At 40.3% G+C, this 19,517-nt stretch overlaps 2 protein-coding genes across 2 annotated transcripts in view; one reads left to right on the top strand and one right to left on the bottom strand.

Annotated features, from left to right (window-relative positions):
• Nucleotides 1-19,517, bottom strand: part of pvalb7 (parvalbumin 7) — a 46,844-nt gene that overhangs the window by 7,894 nt on the left and 19,433 nt on the right. The window lies entirely within an intron of this gene.
• ncf4 (neutrophil cytosolic factor 4) overlaps nt 12,899-19,517 on the top strand; it is a 36,623-nt gene continuing 30,004 nt past the window's right edge. Inside the window, exons 1-3 of the mRNA XM_040003929.1 lie at nt 12,899-13,602; nt 13,913-13,997; nt 14,110-14,269. Coding sequence (XP_039859863.1) covers nt 13,325-13,602; nt 13,913-13,997; nt 14,110-14,269 — 523 coding nt within the window. The 5' untranslated portion in view covers nt 12,899-13,324. The remainder of the gene's footprint in view (nt 13,603-13,912; nt 13,998-14,109; nt 14,270-19,517) is intronic.

The raw sequence follows: 19,517 nt of genomic DNA, 5'->3' as shown, positions 1-19,517 counted from the left end.
TGTAATAAAACGGCAGCCAGTTAAAGATACGAAGGGTTTTTTTGTTTGTTTTTTACTGCAGAGATTTTCATTATGAGCATTAAATGAGATTTCATCCCTGGGAGTTCATGGTTGATTATACCACACTGCCAAGGTATTAGGCTTTCAACATCAAATATTCATTCTCTGCAAATTTTGTGTGGAAGAGAAAGCTGGAAATTACAGCACATTTTAAGCCTTAATAATGACTTGCTAATTACAGGTTTTAATAATCGAACACCTCCATGGTTAGATTTTACTGTTGGCTGTTAGTGATAGTAATGTCTGCCATGGTTTCCAGTGTAAAATTCAGGCACAAAATGTAGTAATGTTATGACATATTCAACTGCAGCTGACACTGTGACTAATAGTATTGTTAAAAAACCCGTTACTAATTAAAGAACAAAAAATAGCAACAAAAAATGTAAACATTTTAAATTTAAAAGACTACCAAGCATAAAAAGGGAAAATAAAATGCGACTCTCTGTTCCTTCATGTCCTGCGCTGACCCTCTGTTCTGTCCTGAGACACTCTTAGATTTCGCCTCTCTATTGAGTTACCCTCTCGTCAGCACTTTCCAGCATTGTAGAAGAATGGGAAAGGGAGGAGTGAGTTGGTGAGGACAACATGCTGGAAGGATTTGTAGTTGGTGGGGGTGGAGAACGGTCAGGAAGGGAGGATAGAGAAAGACACTGAGATACACAAAGAAGAATTTGCAGCTTGTTCATGAGATCTCTACAGTCTTGGTTTATTATTAGACTTGTCAAAGGTTTTTGACAGTGTCAACCAAAACATCCTTGATAGAAATATGGCTTCACAGTGTTTACAACTTAGTAAAGAAAAGTCTGTAGCTAATAACAAAGATGATTAAGATAGAATTAACCTACTTTTTGGACTACAGTGGTCCCTTGTTTATCGCGGGAGTTACATTCTAAAAATAACTCACGATAGGTGAAATCCACGAAGTAGCCAACTTAATTTTTTACAATTAGTATAGATGTTTTAAGGCTGTAAAACCCCTCACTACACACTTTACACACTTTTCTCAGACAGGCATGAACATTTCCACACTTTTCTTTCTTGTTTAAACAAGTTCAAACCTTCATAGAAAAATAGGTACAGTATTATAGAATGAAACCAAAGGCACCCGCGGTTGCTTTTGACGGTGTAAAATGTTTCGTCAAAATTGTTGTGTTTTGTTGGGGGGAAACCTACAAACATACAGTACAGCACTTCGGAGTCACACTGCTAGCAATTGAAGATTCATGTAAATTTGAAAAGCTGAACGAATTCTGTACTGTACAGGAGACACGGCACGAGATCGATTGACAATGGTCTACAGCCAGTCAGGATGCAGAACACAATGCGCTGTAAAAGACAACAAAACCCCAAACAAACAAACAAAAAACCATGCAAAATTGCACAAAAAAAACCAGTGAAACAGACAAGCTGCGAAAGTTGAGCTACGTTATAGCGAGTGACCGCTGTACATGAGTCCAACTACTTCTACTGCTCTCTTTGAATGGCCTACAGGGGTCTGCAAAAATATGCTTTTTATTTATTCATTTATTTATTGCTGATACGGCTTTTTATTTCACATCCATACCTAATTTGAATTTGGCTGACTTTCCTCAGTAGGTAGTCTCTTTATGGACCCACTTTCCCAATTAGTTCAATTCAGTTTTATTTACAGTTGTGGTCAGAAATTTACATACAGTATGGGCATGAATGTTGACTCTGTAATGACTTAAAAAAACATGAACTAGGTGCACAAGTTTGAATTTATTTTGGGTTTTCTGTAATACACAGGGTCAAAAGATTCTACAATGTCTTTAAACTGGGCCAGACAAAGGCTTAGTAACATCTCATTAGTGATGATGATTGAATACAACTGGTACTTTCTCTTTGTCAGCATAAAAATGATTTGTTTGAGAGCACTCATTGGATTGACCAGTACACAGAACAATGGGAAAGTCCAAGGATCTAAGATCCAAGAAGCAGAACTGTAGATTTTCACATGTTGGCGAAGTCTCTTGGAACCGTTTCTTTACAACTCCAGATTCCTGGATCATCAGTTCATCAGTTCAAACAATTGTACTTTAAGTACAAGTTGATTCAGATTCAGGAACAACCCTTTAACCACTAAGGCTCAGGCCTGTCATGCACTAGAAACTGCTGCCACACCAGCATTACTGTTGACATTAAAGTAAGTTTCACATCAGCATAGACTGAAAGGTTGCCCACCAAGAAAAAAGCCCCGGCTCCAAAATTGATAGTTTCACGCTCGACTGAAATTTGAGGCTGACCCATCGGACAAGTCAAATGCCTTCTAGAGAAAGGTTGAAAGAGAGACTGAACTATTCTGTCATGATGACAAAAGATATAATATAAATAATAATAACATTGTACTAGCTGTCAAGCATGCTGGTAGTAGCGTCATGCTCTAGGACTGTTTTGCTGCCAGTACTGGTACATTGCATAAAGTGGATGGAGTAATGAAGAAGGAGAAGTATCTCCAAATGTTTCAACTTCACCTCAAATCGGCAGTTAGACGGTTGAAACGTGGACACAATTGGATGTTTCAACAGGCCAATGATCCCAAATATGCACCATATTTTTCATTTGTGATGTCCATGTCTCGCTCTGAACTGGAGATTGCTATACATGCATTTATTTCCTCATGCTTGGACTATTGTAACTCACTGGTTATGTGTCTAAGCAAAAGGTTCTCTGGATCGTCTGCAGGATGTGCAAAACGCTGCAGCTAGGCTTTTGACAAAATCCTCTAAGTATTCACATGTGACACCGTTGCTATCTGGGCTACACTGGCTTCCTGTTGAATTCAGAGTCCATTTTAAGATCCTGGTCTTGACTAATAGAGCTTTGCATGGACTGGCACCAGCCTACATCTCTGATATGCTACAGCCCTATGTCCCTAGCAGGTCCCTGAGGTCATCTGATCAGGGCTTACTTATTATAAAACAGACTAAGATGAGAACTGGTGATAGAGCTTTTGCCACTGTGGCCCCGAGACTGTGGAACTCTTTCCCCCAAACCGTAAGACTGTGGACTCAGTAGTTGTTTCAAAAACAACTAAAAACTCACCTTTTTAAACTGCTTCTGGTTAATTTTTGCCTGTTTTATATTGTCTGTTTTACCTTTTTGTGGCTTTTTAATCTTATGTACAGCACTTTGTGACTCTGTCTAGAAAGGTGCTATATAAATAAAATGCTATTTATTTTATTTATTTATTTATGTGTAATTATGTGTTATATGTACGCTAACTGATGGCTTCTTTATTGTGTTTGGGATTTTAGATTATCCCCAAATTAAATGAAAGTGCAAGAAATGAAGACCAAGAGTTTGAAGGCACAAATTGGGGTTATAATGGAGTGTGATTACTGCCAGAGAGAGTTACATAAATACAGTGTAGGCTGAAGAGACACTCGTGATTATAAACTATTTAATTGGCCAAGACAGCTTAACACTGAAGTGAAAATAGGCAATGGAAAAAAAACAGGGTGACTGCTATACAAGAAAGTAGATTCAGAAATAGATAAATGATGTAGACACACATCAAACTGAAAATAGAGAGAATGTGAGAAAGACAGTGACAGACAGACACAGGGAGTAAGAGGAATTAAATTTGTTTTTAATCACCAACTTGCTATTCAGCAACAGGTGGCCTATGACATCGTGGCAGGGGTAGCTACAAGCCACAGCTGTCTATGTGAATAAGTGTGTATGAGTGGTATTGATATCAGTGGGGCATCCCTTGTCTACTTAACCAAAGATTAGCAGATATTGGCCCTAAAAATAAACACAGGGGAACCCGGTGTGCTTACTGATCAGGGGTGGAGCTGGAGAATATTGGACGTTTCACTTGTACAGTCGGGACTCAAAGGCCTCGTTCGCTCAAGAAGAAATAGCATCTTACTCACTTGCAGAGTGTGGAAGCATGTCTTTTAACACAACTGCTAGAAGAATAGATGCGTTTGGGGGTGATATTTGTTCATTTACTCCCTGGATTCACAAATGAAACCCCAACAAAATTAAAGCTGCTGTGCCGAGTAACTCCGTATTAATGGATCAGATAATTTCATCCATGTAAGAATCACAAGAAGTAACAGATAACGAATACCTGACTCTGCAGTTCCTCTCAGCAGAAAAGAGCACCATTGAATCTGTTTCTTCTCTCTCATCACTCTCATTAAGCAGCACCAGTAGTTTTAGTGAACTGCTACACTGCTTTCACAAGAATATTGCTGGCAAAATAAGTGACTAACCAATGAACTTACTGAACAATCGATTTTGCCAGGAGTTGGTTAGTACTGCACTGTAATACATTTTCTTGAGAGGAGCAAAACTCTAATGTTTAGTTAATGTTAGTGTTCCTCCGTGAGATTAAGTATTGGAATTTCAGGAGCAGGACCACGCCTCCAAACACGCTCCTTCCGGTTCTCATCTTTATAGGTTCCCCCAGTTCTCCATCCTCCCTCCCCTTTTCTGTTCTTTAACGTCTTCACTTCTATTTAGTTCATGGGGATCTGCCAGGCCCGGGAGTCGTCGCCAGTCGCCTTCGAGGCCCTCCCCAAACCGCAGCTCATTTCATGTCCAAGCGTTCACCTTTACTTACTAAAACGCTGTCAAACCTAAAATGAGGATGTGGGCCCAGCCAGTGAATAGCAACTCTTGGGGTATAGATAACGGTATCACAGCTTATCTGCTTCACCGGCTGAGTGTCCATCAGGTCGATAACATTGATTATATGAAACTGCTTTTAATGTGATGTAAACTGCTTCAAGCTCAAGCAGATTTCTCAGACTCCGTCTCAAATATATAAAACTTGACATGGAAACTGACTCATTTTTGACCTGTGAGGTTTGCAGATCTTCGTGTCCACTTGTTTGTGCTTAACTGCAGCGATGCTCGAAACCTTGTCAGTTCAGCTCAGGCCAAAATGGACAGCAGAGTGGGAGAAGGAAGGCCCGCAGTTTTCCAAATGTGCACCACAGGCACCGGTTTTTGTGGTATATTTAGTTCTAATATTAGGGCCGGCGTGTGTGGGAGTGTGTGGGAGATGGTGAGTTTTTAAAGGAATGCACCAAGTTCTTGGGAGGTTAGCCTGTTACTCAGCCAACCTGTTAAATAATGAGAAACCAAATTTTTCCATTATCTGAAAGATTCCAGTTAGTCATGCTCATTGCTTATTACGTGCTATGTTTAGGGACGGTGGGTGACTAGCTTTGTGTCTATAATTACAACACTGGAACTCTAAAAAAGAGCTAAACCTAATCCTCACATCTCCTTTTTTAATACTTACTGTTGCTGAAAACTGTGTGTCTTACTAATCTGACATTAGCTGAGTACAGTAATTACAAATATGCGTCATTTTATGTTATTCAAAACAAGTGTTAACAAGTGGCCATTGAATTAGATCTGAAGTGAAAAACATTGATCATCCTGTTATCATGCAGTGCACCACTGAGAAAACTTTGATCCTGGCATTCATGCAGACATTGCGTTCACACCACCCACCTAACATCACTGCAGAGCCTGTGTCTGTGTTGGTTCTCAGTCATCCAGGTCATGTTAATTTAAGGACCTAGGCGGTTAGGGTTTAAATACCTGGGACTCTCCACCTTTAGGTTTTAACCCTTGTATGGTGTTCGGGTCTGTGAGACCCGTTTTCAGTTTTTTTCAAAAGAAAAATTAAACAATTAATTATTTTTTCAACCTGAAATTCATTGGCTTTGGCTTATTTTCTGTGAAGAACATAAATCCGAACTAATTTTCAATGACCTCATACTGTACCTCCCCCCAGGCATTTACATTACATACAAGGTGTTCGGGTCCACTGGACCCAGGTCTAATAAAAGTGTTGAAAGTGTGGGTCCTGTGTTCCCACACTCTGTCTTCCTCCTTTCTGGTGCTGCTGATAGTGTTTTCTTCCCCTCCCGCTCCCGCACAAAGTTGCAACATTGTTGAAAATTCAACTATCAACACCGTCTGCTCTTACATTCCCACACATTTTACCCTCTTTCTTGAGGGATCCAAATTTTATTTTCTCATACCCTGTCCCACCTGCAAATTAGGGGTATAATACTATAAATAAGACTTTGCCAGTGTGGTTCTTTATCACAACTGATCAAGATGGCAAAAGATTATCTGCTGCGAGAGCCATCCAATTGATTTTGGAAGAGAGAGGGGCTTCGGATGATGATGTTGACAAAGAGGTTTCAGAATATTTCACATTTCTGAGTCTGACAGTGACTTTGAAGAAGAGGATGCGATTGAGCACCAATTAGTAACAAAACAAAGACGAGTACCCCATCAGCAGCCAGCTCCAGGACCAGAACAAGCCCACCAGACAGCAAGTGAAGAAATATGGATGTCAATAACTGGTGAAATTGAATGGTCTTCTTGCCAAGAAATGAGCCACCCTGCAGAGCTGCTACTGTGATAAGCCAGGGCCAACACGGCTGACAGTTACTCATGTGCAGGACATCAAGTCTTCATTTGAGCTTTTCATCCCAGATTCCATCCAGAAAATTATTCTGGATTGCAGTAATCTAGAAGGAAGGTGTTTTTTTTGGAGAGAGGTGGAAGGAGATGGACCAAATTTATCTAAGAACCCCAAAGGCCTACTTTGGGGTTCTTATCCTTGCAGGACTTTTCAGGTCCAAAGGGGAATCCACAGAATCCCTGTGGGATGCAGAAACCGGCAAGAACCTTTCCGTGCATCAATGTCTCTGGAAAACTTCCACAAAATTTCCAGGATTATCCGTTTTGATAACCGAGACGACAGACCAGCTCGACGGCAGAGAGACAAGCTAGCTGCCATCAGGACAGTGTGGGATAAGTGTGTGCACCACCTTCCCCTGTTTTACAACCCTGGGACTAATGTCACTATTGATGAGCAGCTGATCCCATTTAGTTGGGAAACATATTGCTTCACGTGTAAATGTGTTGTCTTTCCACTCACTCCACTTGATTAGAACTGATTTTTTATAACATTTTATAAAAAAAACCCAAAAAACAAGAAGCACATTAATTCATAAATGTGATCTAACAAAGGTAAAGGGAAAAAATTAACCATGTTTGCTGTTCATATGGCTTGTAATTGGGATGAAGTAAACATCTGTTGAGTAATTTAATATAAAATTATTTGATAGTGTTAATTTGGAAAGCCAAAACTCTAGCGGGTCCACCAGACCCATGAACACTGGCTGAGTAACAAAAATATGAACACCACACAAGGGTTAAATCTGAAGAAGCCTCTTGGATGAGAGATAAAACATCTTCATGAAACTTAGAGAAGTCCAGTCGCCTTCTTTTCCAGCTTCTGCAGACCATTTGCACTCCCTGTGGCACCGGCACTCACCAACAGTAGCAGCCTCCCCAAGCAGACAATGACCCCTGCAATGTCGCAGAACCTGCTCAGAGCTGCCTCAAAAACACAAAACAAACATGAGCCTATGATGTCGTCTTGACTGAAGTCCCCACATACAACATGAGCAACATACATAAGCATACACAAGCCTGCTCCACTGAGGCTGTACTGGTCTACATACTGGTGCCACCAGAGGTCTTGTGTTCATGCACCGACAGGTCTGTTCTGACAACGTGGTGGAGATCTGCAGATTATTAGGAAGGTGGTTTCAGTGTTGCTGGTGATGGTGTGGATATCCAATATTTTGAATGTACACCTAGCATCAGAATGGGGAAGAAAGGTGATTTGAGTGATTTGAAACTTGGTGTGGTTGTTGTCTGAGTATTTGAGAAATTGCTGGTGCACTGGTATTTTCCCAACACAACCATCTGAGGTTTATAGCGTGCCATCATCGTGCTTGTGTGGCATTCCAGAGGTAGATTTTAGATTTCGGCTCAGAGTTTTCATCACACAAAACAAAGACTCAGCATTTAGGTTACTGCCCAGCTTCACCTCTTCCTCTTTCTGCTTTCCTAATGATGTTACCACGGCAACCAGCTGTCGACATGTCAAACACAATCTGGGTGCTGAGACTTTCTGTCAGTCCCCCTTCTTCTGTTTCTCTGTGTGTATATGTGTGCACTGGTACCTGTCAACTTAATGGCTTATTAGATTTCATCGACACTTTTTTACAGCGTGCTTGTGTTTCAAAGATATAGTCCAAGGCCAGCATGAAATAAACTATATACAAACACTGTTACAGTACCCTCTTTTACAAGCGCACACACACATAGGGAAACTCCTCCACTGACATGTATAAGCATTCCCAACAGCAAATTCACCCGGACACACGTACACTCAAATGCGCAGAACAGACTCCAGCAGCTGGCCTGACCTTGAAGATAAATACACCCTTGAAAAATGCTTCTGCAATTCATGGCTGGCGGTGGTGTGTTATACGAGCAGCGTTTCAAAGGATCCATCTCGGGCTGCGTGAAAATAGATATGGAGTCAATATGTGTTGCACTCACACACACACACATGCACACACACATCCATCTGTGCACCATCTTTTTCTCTCATGCGCGCAAGGTCACTGTATTACACTCAATTTCTTGAACAAATCATCATTTTTTTCCATTTTCTCTCACTCTCCCGATTGTTCTTTCTTGTAGTTGAGTATTTTGCTGTTTGCACACTAATAATCTGAGTGTAACTGAATCACATGACTGCAACTGCTCCAATCTCTTTTGTCAATCTGAGCATGTAGATTTGCCACTAATCTGCTGATTTAGTTACAATTCTTGTGATTGACTGTGCTGGCTTAAAGCAGATGTTGTTTCTTTGTGTGCAGCTGTCCAGCTATAGACAAGTGCTGAGCTTGGATATAACTGTAAAAAAAGTAACGAGTATGTGAAAGTCATCAGTTAGTCAATAACTTTCGTGGCATCTTGAGCACTTAGAAAACCATTTTAGACTGGACGGTAAATCAGTTCGTTTTTTGTTTCTATCCAACTCCCACACATTAACAACTGCACTGACATCTAGTGTTTGAAGCTTTAATAACCCCATTATTAATGTTTGAACTGTTCAAAACATTTTATTGCACAATTATGTCCCTTCATTGGAATGTCAGCGTCACTAGCTGCTGCCTTTATTGACTTATGAATGTCAGTAACGAGAGACACCCGACAGGTGAGCGCTGAATGAAGGCAGGCTAGTGTCAAAGTGTGTGTGCATGAGATAAGATGTGAAAGAAAAACTGACTAAATAGGTGGTGGAGAAAGCTTGTGTCCTGAACACGCCTTAAACAACAATGACTGTTCTGATCTCACCATTATGCTTCTCAGTCAAAAGCCAATAAGAGCCTTCGTAAGAGGCTTTGTACACATGCACTGTGTACACATGCACTGTGTACACATGCACTGTGTACACATGCAGTCGTTATTACTGTAAATAGCTCATTCTGGTAGGCATTTGTTCTCAGTTAAAACACTTTACTGTACATGTAAAAATCTCTGTTTGACATCCTAATTTATTATCTGATGGCAAAATGCGGTCAGCAAAAATGACCAGTCATGCACGTCACTTAAAGATTTTTTAATTTTTCTTTTTTTTCTGTCTAATTTATGTCAGCTAAATTTAAACGGTGTCTCTCAAAAATCAAAGTTCCCTGTATCAGGGTTTTACACAGTATGAAAGGCCGGATAAATGACACTGTTATTTGAAAGGTGCTGCTCTGAGAAAAGTTGGAGGAATTTGGCATTTTTCAGGTCGTTGTTTTGGTTTTTCTCCTTTTGTTTTGACGCCATAATGCAATGGTTACAACAGTAATTGATGAAACACAGAGACATGCTACTTCAGCTTTCTCCTACAGTCCAACATCCCTGGTTAACCTGTTGGAGTATAAATGAGGTGTGCATGTGAGCATGAATGGTTGTCCGTCTCTCTGTGTTAGCTCGTTGATAGACTGACGACCTGCTCGGGGTTTATCCCACCTCTCGTCCTCTGACAGCAGCCAGCTCTCCTTTCCGGCACCCTGAACTGAAGCGGCAGAAGAAAATGAATAAATGGTTGGATGGATGGAGATTTCTCAGGTTTTTATTTCACGTTTTCAGTCATTACGTAGTTTTATTTTCACTTGCTTTTTTAAACTTTGGATTCACTGGCTAGGTTTAAGAAAACACTTTATCTTAAAAAAGTCCTTTACTTGCATTTGTATAATAATAATAATGATGACAAGTTGGAAGTGAGATCATTGCACATCTAAAGATATCTTCTGCATATCTGTGAGACGCCATTATGATGTAGTTCTTTTAGTAGCTAAAGAGCCAGATATTTCTCTCCGAGGTAAAATGAGAATGGATATTCAGCTTTATTGAGTCTGTTCCATTTGAAAATAGCTAATTACCACATTATGACAGCTTTATGGAATTATAATATGCCAGTGCTGGGTTTACAGATTGTTCTACAGAACCATCAAGCATAAAAATGCCATCTAATACACACTGACACCAGTGGCAGTTGTAATTTCCTCCTTGTGCCTCTGTACTGCAGGTATTATATTATTCTGAGCTAAATGACAAAAGTGAGGGGGGTCCTGCTCGGAGACCATCTGTGTACCCTGTAATCTGCCTTCTGTGTACCTCGGGTATTAAATGTTAACCCATGTTTGGCCTTTGCCTCAAAACTTCCTGTTTTTTTAATTTTAAATAACAGAGAAAATAATACGTGTGGTTACAGTTAAACATGCTGGCAGTTCAATGATTATTGATCACTTGTACTTAACTGTGACTCTGGGCTTAAACTGAGATATAGCAGATGCAAAGGTCTGGTGGAGCAGACCTGACAGGGCAGGTAAACTTATGGCATGTTCACTGAGTATCAGAGTACAGTCACACGTTTTCAGATGTCTTATTCAGCTTAGGTTATATAGAGATGTGTGCTGTTTATTTCTATTTCAACACTGATTTAAAGAGTGTTGAACTACAGGAATATTTGTAAACAAATCCTTTATCCATTATATTAGGTCAAAAATAAGTTTACTCGATGTTTCATGGTTATACACAACTGAAAATTGTATTCAGTGGTCAGCATTTGCAGTTAACTATAGACATACAGGATGGCAGCGGAAATCGGACCTATTTAGTTTGCACAGATGCGGTGCAGTGTGTCCAACAAGGCTATCACTACTGAAGAGGCCTCTTACTTGGTCACAGGAATCTTGCTAATCAGTTCAACTTATTTATTGTAATTTTAACTTCCTGGTGGTGGATGTGGCTGGTTGTACATACACTCTGAGGAAGTGTTTCAAAAATAAACCATGAAAGGGACAAAATCCTGAGAAATGCTTGGGGAGTCCCAGTGCTTCATGTAAACCACACAGTTCTATTTTAAAATCTGCCACCGAAACTGGTTTACAGAAGGGGAGCGGCACCTTAAAACTCAAACACACACACAAAATGAAACTTATTTATAGCTGAAAATATATATACATAACATATATATAATGTATATTATTCAGTGCATGTTACTGGCAGAGATGGGCAGTAACGCGTAACGCGTTACTGTAATCTGATTACTTTTTTCAAGTAACGAGTAAAGTAAGGGATTACTATTGCAAAAACGGTAATTAGATTACCGTTACTTTCCCGTAGGAACGCTGCGTTACTGTGTTACTAAAACCGTGGTTTTTTTGCGAGAATGTCTCATGACAGTGACGTAAGCGAGTGCGCCGTTAGTGACAACAGCTGTGTGCAGATCAACAATGGATCACATATCGATTGTGGGAGAGAGTATGAGCATGCAGCGTTTAAAGCGTGGAAGTACTGACCTTACTTTGAGTTTGATTCCATAAAAAGTGACAAAAACATTACTGTCCATCGTGCGTGGGAAGAAAACTTCTTTTTACAGCGAAAAAAACCCCTAAACTTCCAAGCAAGCACCGAGTGCGCAACGACATAATGGGAAACTCACAACGGATTCTTCAACTGACCGCGGCACACCTGCACCAGGGTAAACCTCCGCCTACTACAGTCCTGCTTTACAGGTGAAAATAGAGCAACAGGACCGCTGAGTCTTTGACTTTATTTATTTTCTGCTGTGTTTTACTTGCATCTATTTGAAAGAGTGAGTGTAAACACAAAAAAATATTTTATTTTATGTGCTGGAATGTGCAGAAAATAGGTTTAAATGTTAAACTAATTTATTCAAGTCAGAGAATGTTGCATATAATAAAATTTTTGCTTGATGCATAAAGTTAAAAGATTAAAACTAATAAAACAAGTTTTAAAAAGAGACTTTTCCATTTGATTACATTTTGTATGATGGATTATGTAGAAAAAGTAGAATTGGGCTGAAAGATCTATCGCTTTATCACCTCTTCAGGTTGTAAATCATGTTTTTAAAAAGTAACTAAGTAACTAAGTAATTAATTACTTTTGAAATAAGTAATCAGTAAAGTAACGGGATTACTTTTTTGGGGAAGTAATCAGTAATTAGTTTCTGATTACTTTTTTCAAGTAACTTGACCAACACTGGTTACTGGTGAGAGTCTTTTGAGGGGTGCTCAAGGACACAAAATTCGTTCAGCTAGTAGCAATCATATTGCATTTTAGTATGATTTTCTGAGCATTGTAACGTCACAACATCAAGAAAGCTTCAACTGCCTCCAGGATGTTACAGTGCACACACACACACACACACACACACACACACATTACATAGCATCAAAAACATAAATTGGTAGTGCCGACACATTGCCAGCTGCCAGCCAAGGATCTGATGTCCTTTGTTATTTTAGTCGTTGTCCTTAACCTCCACCTTATCCTTTTGAAAGAAAAACAGTTTTCTTGAGGTTTGAGCCATGAAGCAAAAAACATTTGCAAACAGTATATTGCACTATATACTGTTTATACCCCCCCCCCCCCCCCCCCCAAAGGATTGGATCCTAGAATCGCCCCTGGCGCACATTCAGAAACTATAGAAATTCGAAACCTGCTGATTAATAATTCGGCTTCCAATTTACAACTTATATTGAAAAAGAAAGAAAGTAAAAAAGAAACCGAGATCAGCTCTCGCAACGTGCGCGATGCCCTGCCAGTGCAAAGAAGCGTGAAGTGTGTCACACATGCTGGGTTCATGGAGTACTTGCTTGTAAAGTATGTAAACACACGCACAGTGCGATCAAACAGATGGAGCACATTTACGATGGCTTTGAAGGACCGAAAAATCCAGTACAAAAGGCTGTACACCACAGATATCTAAACGCTCACTAAATCACATCTAAGTCCGCATACGGTTATTTTCTGCTTGAGTGTTTGAGTTTTTATCCTTATGCGTTTTTGTTTCCAGTGAAATTTACGCTTTTACCACATGGATTGTCAGCTGATGACGCGCGCCTGTGCGTGTTGTCTGTGTGTGTGCAGTGAGACTTCCCCACACATCTGTGTGGCCAAACGCGCGCACCCGTCTGCTGATCTTTTTTTTAAGGAACTTTCGCTTCCTGTTGCTTTTCTCCGCACTATTGCGCTTGTCAGTTTGAAAGTCAGTCAGCCTGTGGTGTGTGTGAAAAGTGCTTTGTTCACTAGCAGCTTTAAAGTTTCTTCTGCGTTCATCATCATGTCTCTGCCGCAGCAGTTACGCGACCAAAGGTGAGTCTGTCTACAGGTGACAGGTTAGAGTCGGTGAGCCGATGTTTTGCTCACAGACTGGCTGCGAAGTTCATTTCTGATTGCTGGTGAATAATTTTAACATATCTAATTTGATCTAAAAAGACCAAACTAAATCAAGATCAGCATGTTTTATGGTTGTTTTACTCATACAGCACAGCTGTCATCATGTTAAAAACAAAACCTTTTTAATTGTAGATTATGTTTTTCATTGTTTGCTTGTGTGTGTGTGTGTGTGTAAGTTTTTCTTTGTGTCATTTTTGTCTTAAATGATCTGGTCTTGTTGCTTTAGTGACTTTGATCAGCTCCCTCTCAACATCCCAATCAGCGCCACCATTGCTGATATCGAGGAGATTAAAGGCTTCATCGACTACTTTGTAAGCATTAAAAAAACTAAAGGGCTGAGATGTTTTTCACTGAGACCGGCTCAGAATACCAGGCTCAGCTGTTTCTTTTTCTCTTTCATTCATGCCTCCGTTTCTCTCTCAGAGGTTCGTGATTGAGGTGAAGACTAAAGGAGAGAGTAAGTACCTAATCTACAGGAGGTACCGGGAATTTTTCAACCTCCACCAGATCCTCGAGGCCAGGTACTCTTCAGAAAACCTGGCCAAACTGGGCCCAAACACCTGCATCTTGCCTCCTCTTCCAGGTGTGTGTGTGGGTGTGCACTGTTGATCGTCAGTGGCATGCACGGTGCAAGATTTCATGTCGCTCAAATATGCGCTTGTTAGTGTCCGGCTGCTGGCAGATTGGTTGTTATGCCCTCTGAAGCTTATCTAAATCTTTTCAGGCATGCCTCGTACTCGGACTATGTCAACAGTCACAGCTTCTGATTTTCAGTCTTGCTAAATTGCTTTTCTGAATTGCATGGTATGTGCTGTGATTTCCAGCATGGCAGAAATGGCCCACATAAGAGCTGGTGGGTTCACCTAACTCAAGGCAAACAGACTGAATTTGAATATGTTCCCTAAAAGTCAAACAATTGTTTGGTCTAGTGTGAAATATTGTAATGAGTGTGGGAAAATGGTATCTACTGTAATGGTTAGTTTCACAGTTTAGCTGTGTCAAAGTTACACAAAGGGAACTCCTACTGGATCCTTCCTGTATTGTCGCTCCATAACCTTACATGCTTGCATGCTTATTCTCCTCCATGCATAGGAGAGCAGGTTCACAGAGACACCTGACTGAATTTCCTCTCTGTCGCTGGAAGAACTGAAACCCCTCTGAATACTCTTTCATAAGCATATGGCTGCTGTGTTTGTTGCTGTGCTTAAATTTTGTTGTTTTGATTTGGTTTTTCTCATGTATTCAGGGGGAGATTGAGACATAATTGGATGCCTTTAGTGAATTAATATTGATATTATAAAGAATAAAAACTGTTGCGTCCCTTAAAGATTTGATTAAGTTTGGTGGGAGCTCACTTCTATTCAAATCCGATTCTATTTAAGCCACAAGAGCTTAGTTATAGCACACTTTAGGCACCCATTGCTGCATAATAATGTGAAGCATGAGTGCTCCAAATGCTGCATTTACAATCCTCTTTCTCCACCGAGACATCCGCAGAAAGAAGATTGAGATCTACTTTTGTTCAGCTGAAGTAAAATGGGTTTAGAATGAAGTTTATATTCTACCAAACCCAGTGAACCTTATTGTGCTTTTTCTTTTATTCACGCTCGCATCTTTAGACACACTTGAAGCATTTACTGTCATGTTATGTGGCTAAATGTCAAAAATCCAGCATTACAAGCCAGCAGGTATCATAGTGCCCCTACAAGGTCAGTTTAAACCAAACCATACATCAGAGGACAGTAATTCCTTTAATCCACAACGATTGACATTCAGATTAGTCACGAAAGAGCATATGGAAAGAAGGGCAGATGAATGCCACGGGCAAAATACAGAGACTAACTTGAAGAGAGAAGGGAAAGAAGAGCAAAATTGAAGGGGAAGATTTTGAGAGGCAGTAGGAAGAGGGTGATTTATTCATTCATCCATTTCCAGGGGCTTCAGGTATGTAGCAGCCGACAGAGCAGAGAAACCCAAGCACCCTTTTTGTAGTAATCAGTGACTTGTATGCTGAAGCACCAGCTGGGGGATACAATTGCTCCATCGTGACCACTTTTGTCCCTGGATTATCTGTGTAAATCGTGCCGGGAACAAATCTAAACTCAGCAGAGCAGGACATCGACTCACTTTAGCATGCTAGTTAGCTGCAGGTTGACACCGAGGTTTTTCTTACTGATGGAATATACTGACTTGACTGATTTCATCATGATTTGGTGACTTTAAAACAGCCATTTTAAACAAGCATTGCATCCCTACCATTACTGAAATTAAAAGTACAGCCAAACATTCTGCTAGCTTGTGCTTAAACTATACATGCTAGTTTGTACTCAAGGTTAATGGGCTCTTTGCTATGATGGCTAAGATGGTGCATTTCTTATGTTATCACTGAAGTTCTTGAAAACTCCTATCATGGCTTCACTTAACTGGAGTATTATCACTGTTACTTCACTTCTTAAATGCTGTCAAAATGAAAACTACTATCTTAAAGAGACCTTATAAAGACTACAACTGTAAAAGTATTTTGAAACATCCATACCTTATGCCTAGAGTTTTATATTGAGTCGCTTCTTGCTGGGTACTTAAGTGTCTGTGAACAGAACTTTACTTTTGAAGGGAGGCTTAATCATATAAGTAGAAATAAGAAAGAAGTTCAACCAACAGAGTGCATCTAGACAGTTAACAATCTGGAAGAAAAGTCACTTTCCACTGCAAATGAGCTGCTGTCGAAGAAGATTAAGCCAGTACACGCTGAAATGCGTGTACTGGCCACAATGAAACAAAAACTTTAAATTAGATAAAGTCGGTAAGTGTGATAATGAGTCAACCACTGAAGTGCTTTTTAGAGCTCAGTGACAGGCAGAGAAGACGGAGGTATGTGAATCCCGTTTCTAACCCACCTAGTTTTTAATATACAGTAGTTAATGAAGGTTTTAATTTGATCAATTTTGACAGCATTGATGAAAAGACAGCGTTATACTAGCAGGGCACTCAGATCTCTACTAAAACCCAACAGTCTGATAGTCATTTGTTAAAAAATAATGTAAAAGATTGGTTAATTAAGTTCCTACTCTAGCGTTCACCTGCCCATATTCATATAATTCCGTAAATACATCATCTAGTGGTCCGAACACAAGAATTATTGAGCAGTAAGCTAACAGGCTTCAGAGTTCCCACTGTGGTGTAATTTTCTTCTTTACATGAGAGCACACCCATCGCCTCCAACTCATGTAGCTGCTGCTGCTGGCAGGTGCTGGAGCTGGCTGTAGCTGTGGCTGGAATCCAGGGCCTCAAGCCTTTATCACAAGCACTGTTTGATCATTCTAACACCAAGTAAGCCTGCCATTTTTGGATGATATCTGTTAGCTGCCAAGTTTACATTTGACTCTTTGGTCCAAAATGCAGCAACACAGATCGTTCTTTAGCATAGTGTCAGTTACACTGCTGCCAGCTCCAAGTTAACATTTAGTCAACAAAAACATTTAGTTAGACCTAGCTAACCTCGTTACAGTAGTCCCAAAAGGTTGATCTGTTTATCTGGATGTAGTGTTTTCAGTGGGAGGAGTGTTTCGTCACTCATCCAAGTGATTTCCTCCGTATCAGCTGACTGCAGGTTTCCCCAACCAATGACTGGAACTAGCCCACTGAATGAACATTGGGCTGTGAGATCAGTTCATTGATCTCACAGCCAAATGTTCATTGAGAGAAACGTTTCGTCACGTTTCGTCATGTTTCGTCACGTTTCGTCACTCAGCCTTCGTGACTGAAGAAGCCACTTGGATGAGCGACGAAACGTTTCTCCCACTTTTGGGATTTACTTACCTAGATGATTGAGCATGCATCAAGGCCCGTGACAGGAGATCTGGTGATTCTTTGGTAACTTTAAAACACCCATTTTGAACAAGTAGTCTTCCAAAATTGCCAATATTAATGGATTAGTCCAGAAAGGTTATAAATGTTGCACTTTAGGGAGAATTTGATCAGATGAAAGCATACTGACCAATCAAAAGACTAGCTGACATGGGGACTGCAGCCCAGCAGATGTAATTTCAAATTGTCTCTGAGATCTTTAAGAGCTGGGAGCCCATCTTGTTCAATCTGGTGTGACTGTGTCATAAAGAAATATCCACAATCCAGCCCTTTATCAGGATCTACACCAAAATTAGAATTAATAGGTTCTTCTTTCCAATCCCACCTAACAAATTTCATTGAAAAGCTGGCTCGGTAGTTTTTCTGTAGTCCTGCTAAGAGACAGACAAACATGCCAAAGCAATCACACTCTGCACTGCTATTCACCTTGATGATGGATGTAAGATAAAATAATCAAAAGCACAGAGAATTGAGATAAAATATTGTAATGTGAAAGCCAAAGTATATTCAGGTCTCAGTCACTGTTTGTGCTGCTGTGTGGCTGTGTCTGTCCTCATCTGCTCTGTGGCTTTGGCTTTATTCAGCTCATTGTTTCCCCATAAGTCTGTCTGTCTGGGAGGCGGCGTCAGTGTCTGTATTGATTATCAGTGGCTGGAAACCAACATGTGCACCAATAAAAGCCTGAGGGCTTTGAATGGGCGGCTCGGAGCATTGATTTAAGAAGGATGAGGACAGACAGAGGTGATTGTTTTGTGTGTAGATTACAAATAGATTACAGATTTATTTCTGTGGATTCACAGGCTTTAGCTTGGTTATTAACTTGTCATTGTCATTATTAAACATTATATTTACTTGGCAAAATGGCTCTGTCTCATCATTAGAACTACTAGTCACATTATAGTTGCAGTTTTCATTTGATTCAATTTAAAATACAAAACGAAAGTAAAAATGCATTTAAACTAGCCTATAAAAGTGAGCCATTGAGGACCTGCACAAAAACTAAAAAGTCTGCATGTAGGGAAACACAAGTTGAGATGGGTACTGGACAACTGGTTAATGGCACTTAAAAAAAAAACAACCCAAAATGAATACCGTACATGGTGGTGGGATGTTGTTGGTATTGAAGTGGGACACTACAGTAAATTAAAGTCAGGGGAAAAAGTTGATCAAATACACTTTGGTGACCATTTGCCTCAGGTTGAGACATAGTGGGGGTGTCCAAATTCATGGGCTGCATCCTCTTGAGGCCGCATTTGTAGGCTGATTACGTCACAGCGAAGTGACGAAGGCTGTCCAAATTCGTAGACTCCTCCGAATGCAGCCGACAAATGCATCCTCCTTTTCCCCAAATTTGAAGGATGGGTCAGGTGTATCCTTCGTGGCCTACCATATCCCAGAATTCATAGCGCAGCCCAGCCAATTCCGGTTTTCAACAATAGCAGCAGCTACTAAGTTTTAATATTACTCTTATTACTCTTTCTGGGTCCCAAAATACACTTTTAACATAAAAACATGTGTAAACTTCAAATATCTGCTCAGTTTATCAAGATATCACATATTTGCAAAAGTGCTCCGACGTTTTCGGAGACGTCCGTTACCCACCAGCTCGATAGCTAGCCGGGAAACTCCCAGCAAATCATTGTCAGACCGCGAAGGACGGGCCCTCAGGAGGATGCAGCCTATGAATTTGGTCACCCCTACTGTCACTTCAGCTCTTCTTTGATTCTGTGTTTAGCTATGTACAAAGCGCTAATGTTGCCATGCTAGCATGCTAACATACTCATAGTTGCAATGCTAAAATGCTCATGTTCAGCGGGTGCAGTGTTTTCCATCATTATCATTTTAGCTATTTTTGTGTTATTTTGCTAGCTTTGCTGATTACTACAAAACTGAAAGCATATTTCATGTTGATGGGGATGCCATTAATGTTTCTAAAATGTCCCCATAAACTACTGAAGTATCAC

Source organism: Simochromis diagramma, unplaced genomic scaffold (genome assembly GCF_900408965.1).
Source record: "Simochromis diagramma unplaced genomic scaffold, fSimDia1.1 OVJJ01000325.1, whole genome shotgun sequence".
NCBI lineage: Eukaryota > Metazoa > Chordata > Actinopteri > Cichliformes > Cichlidae > Simochromis > Simochromis diagramma.
The sequence above is the reverse complement of the archived record's forward strand: the minus strand, read 5'-3'. Positions and strand labels throughout refer to the sequence as shown.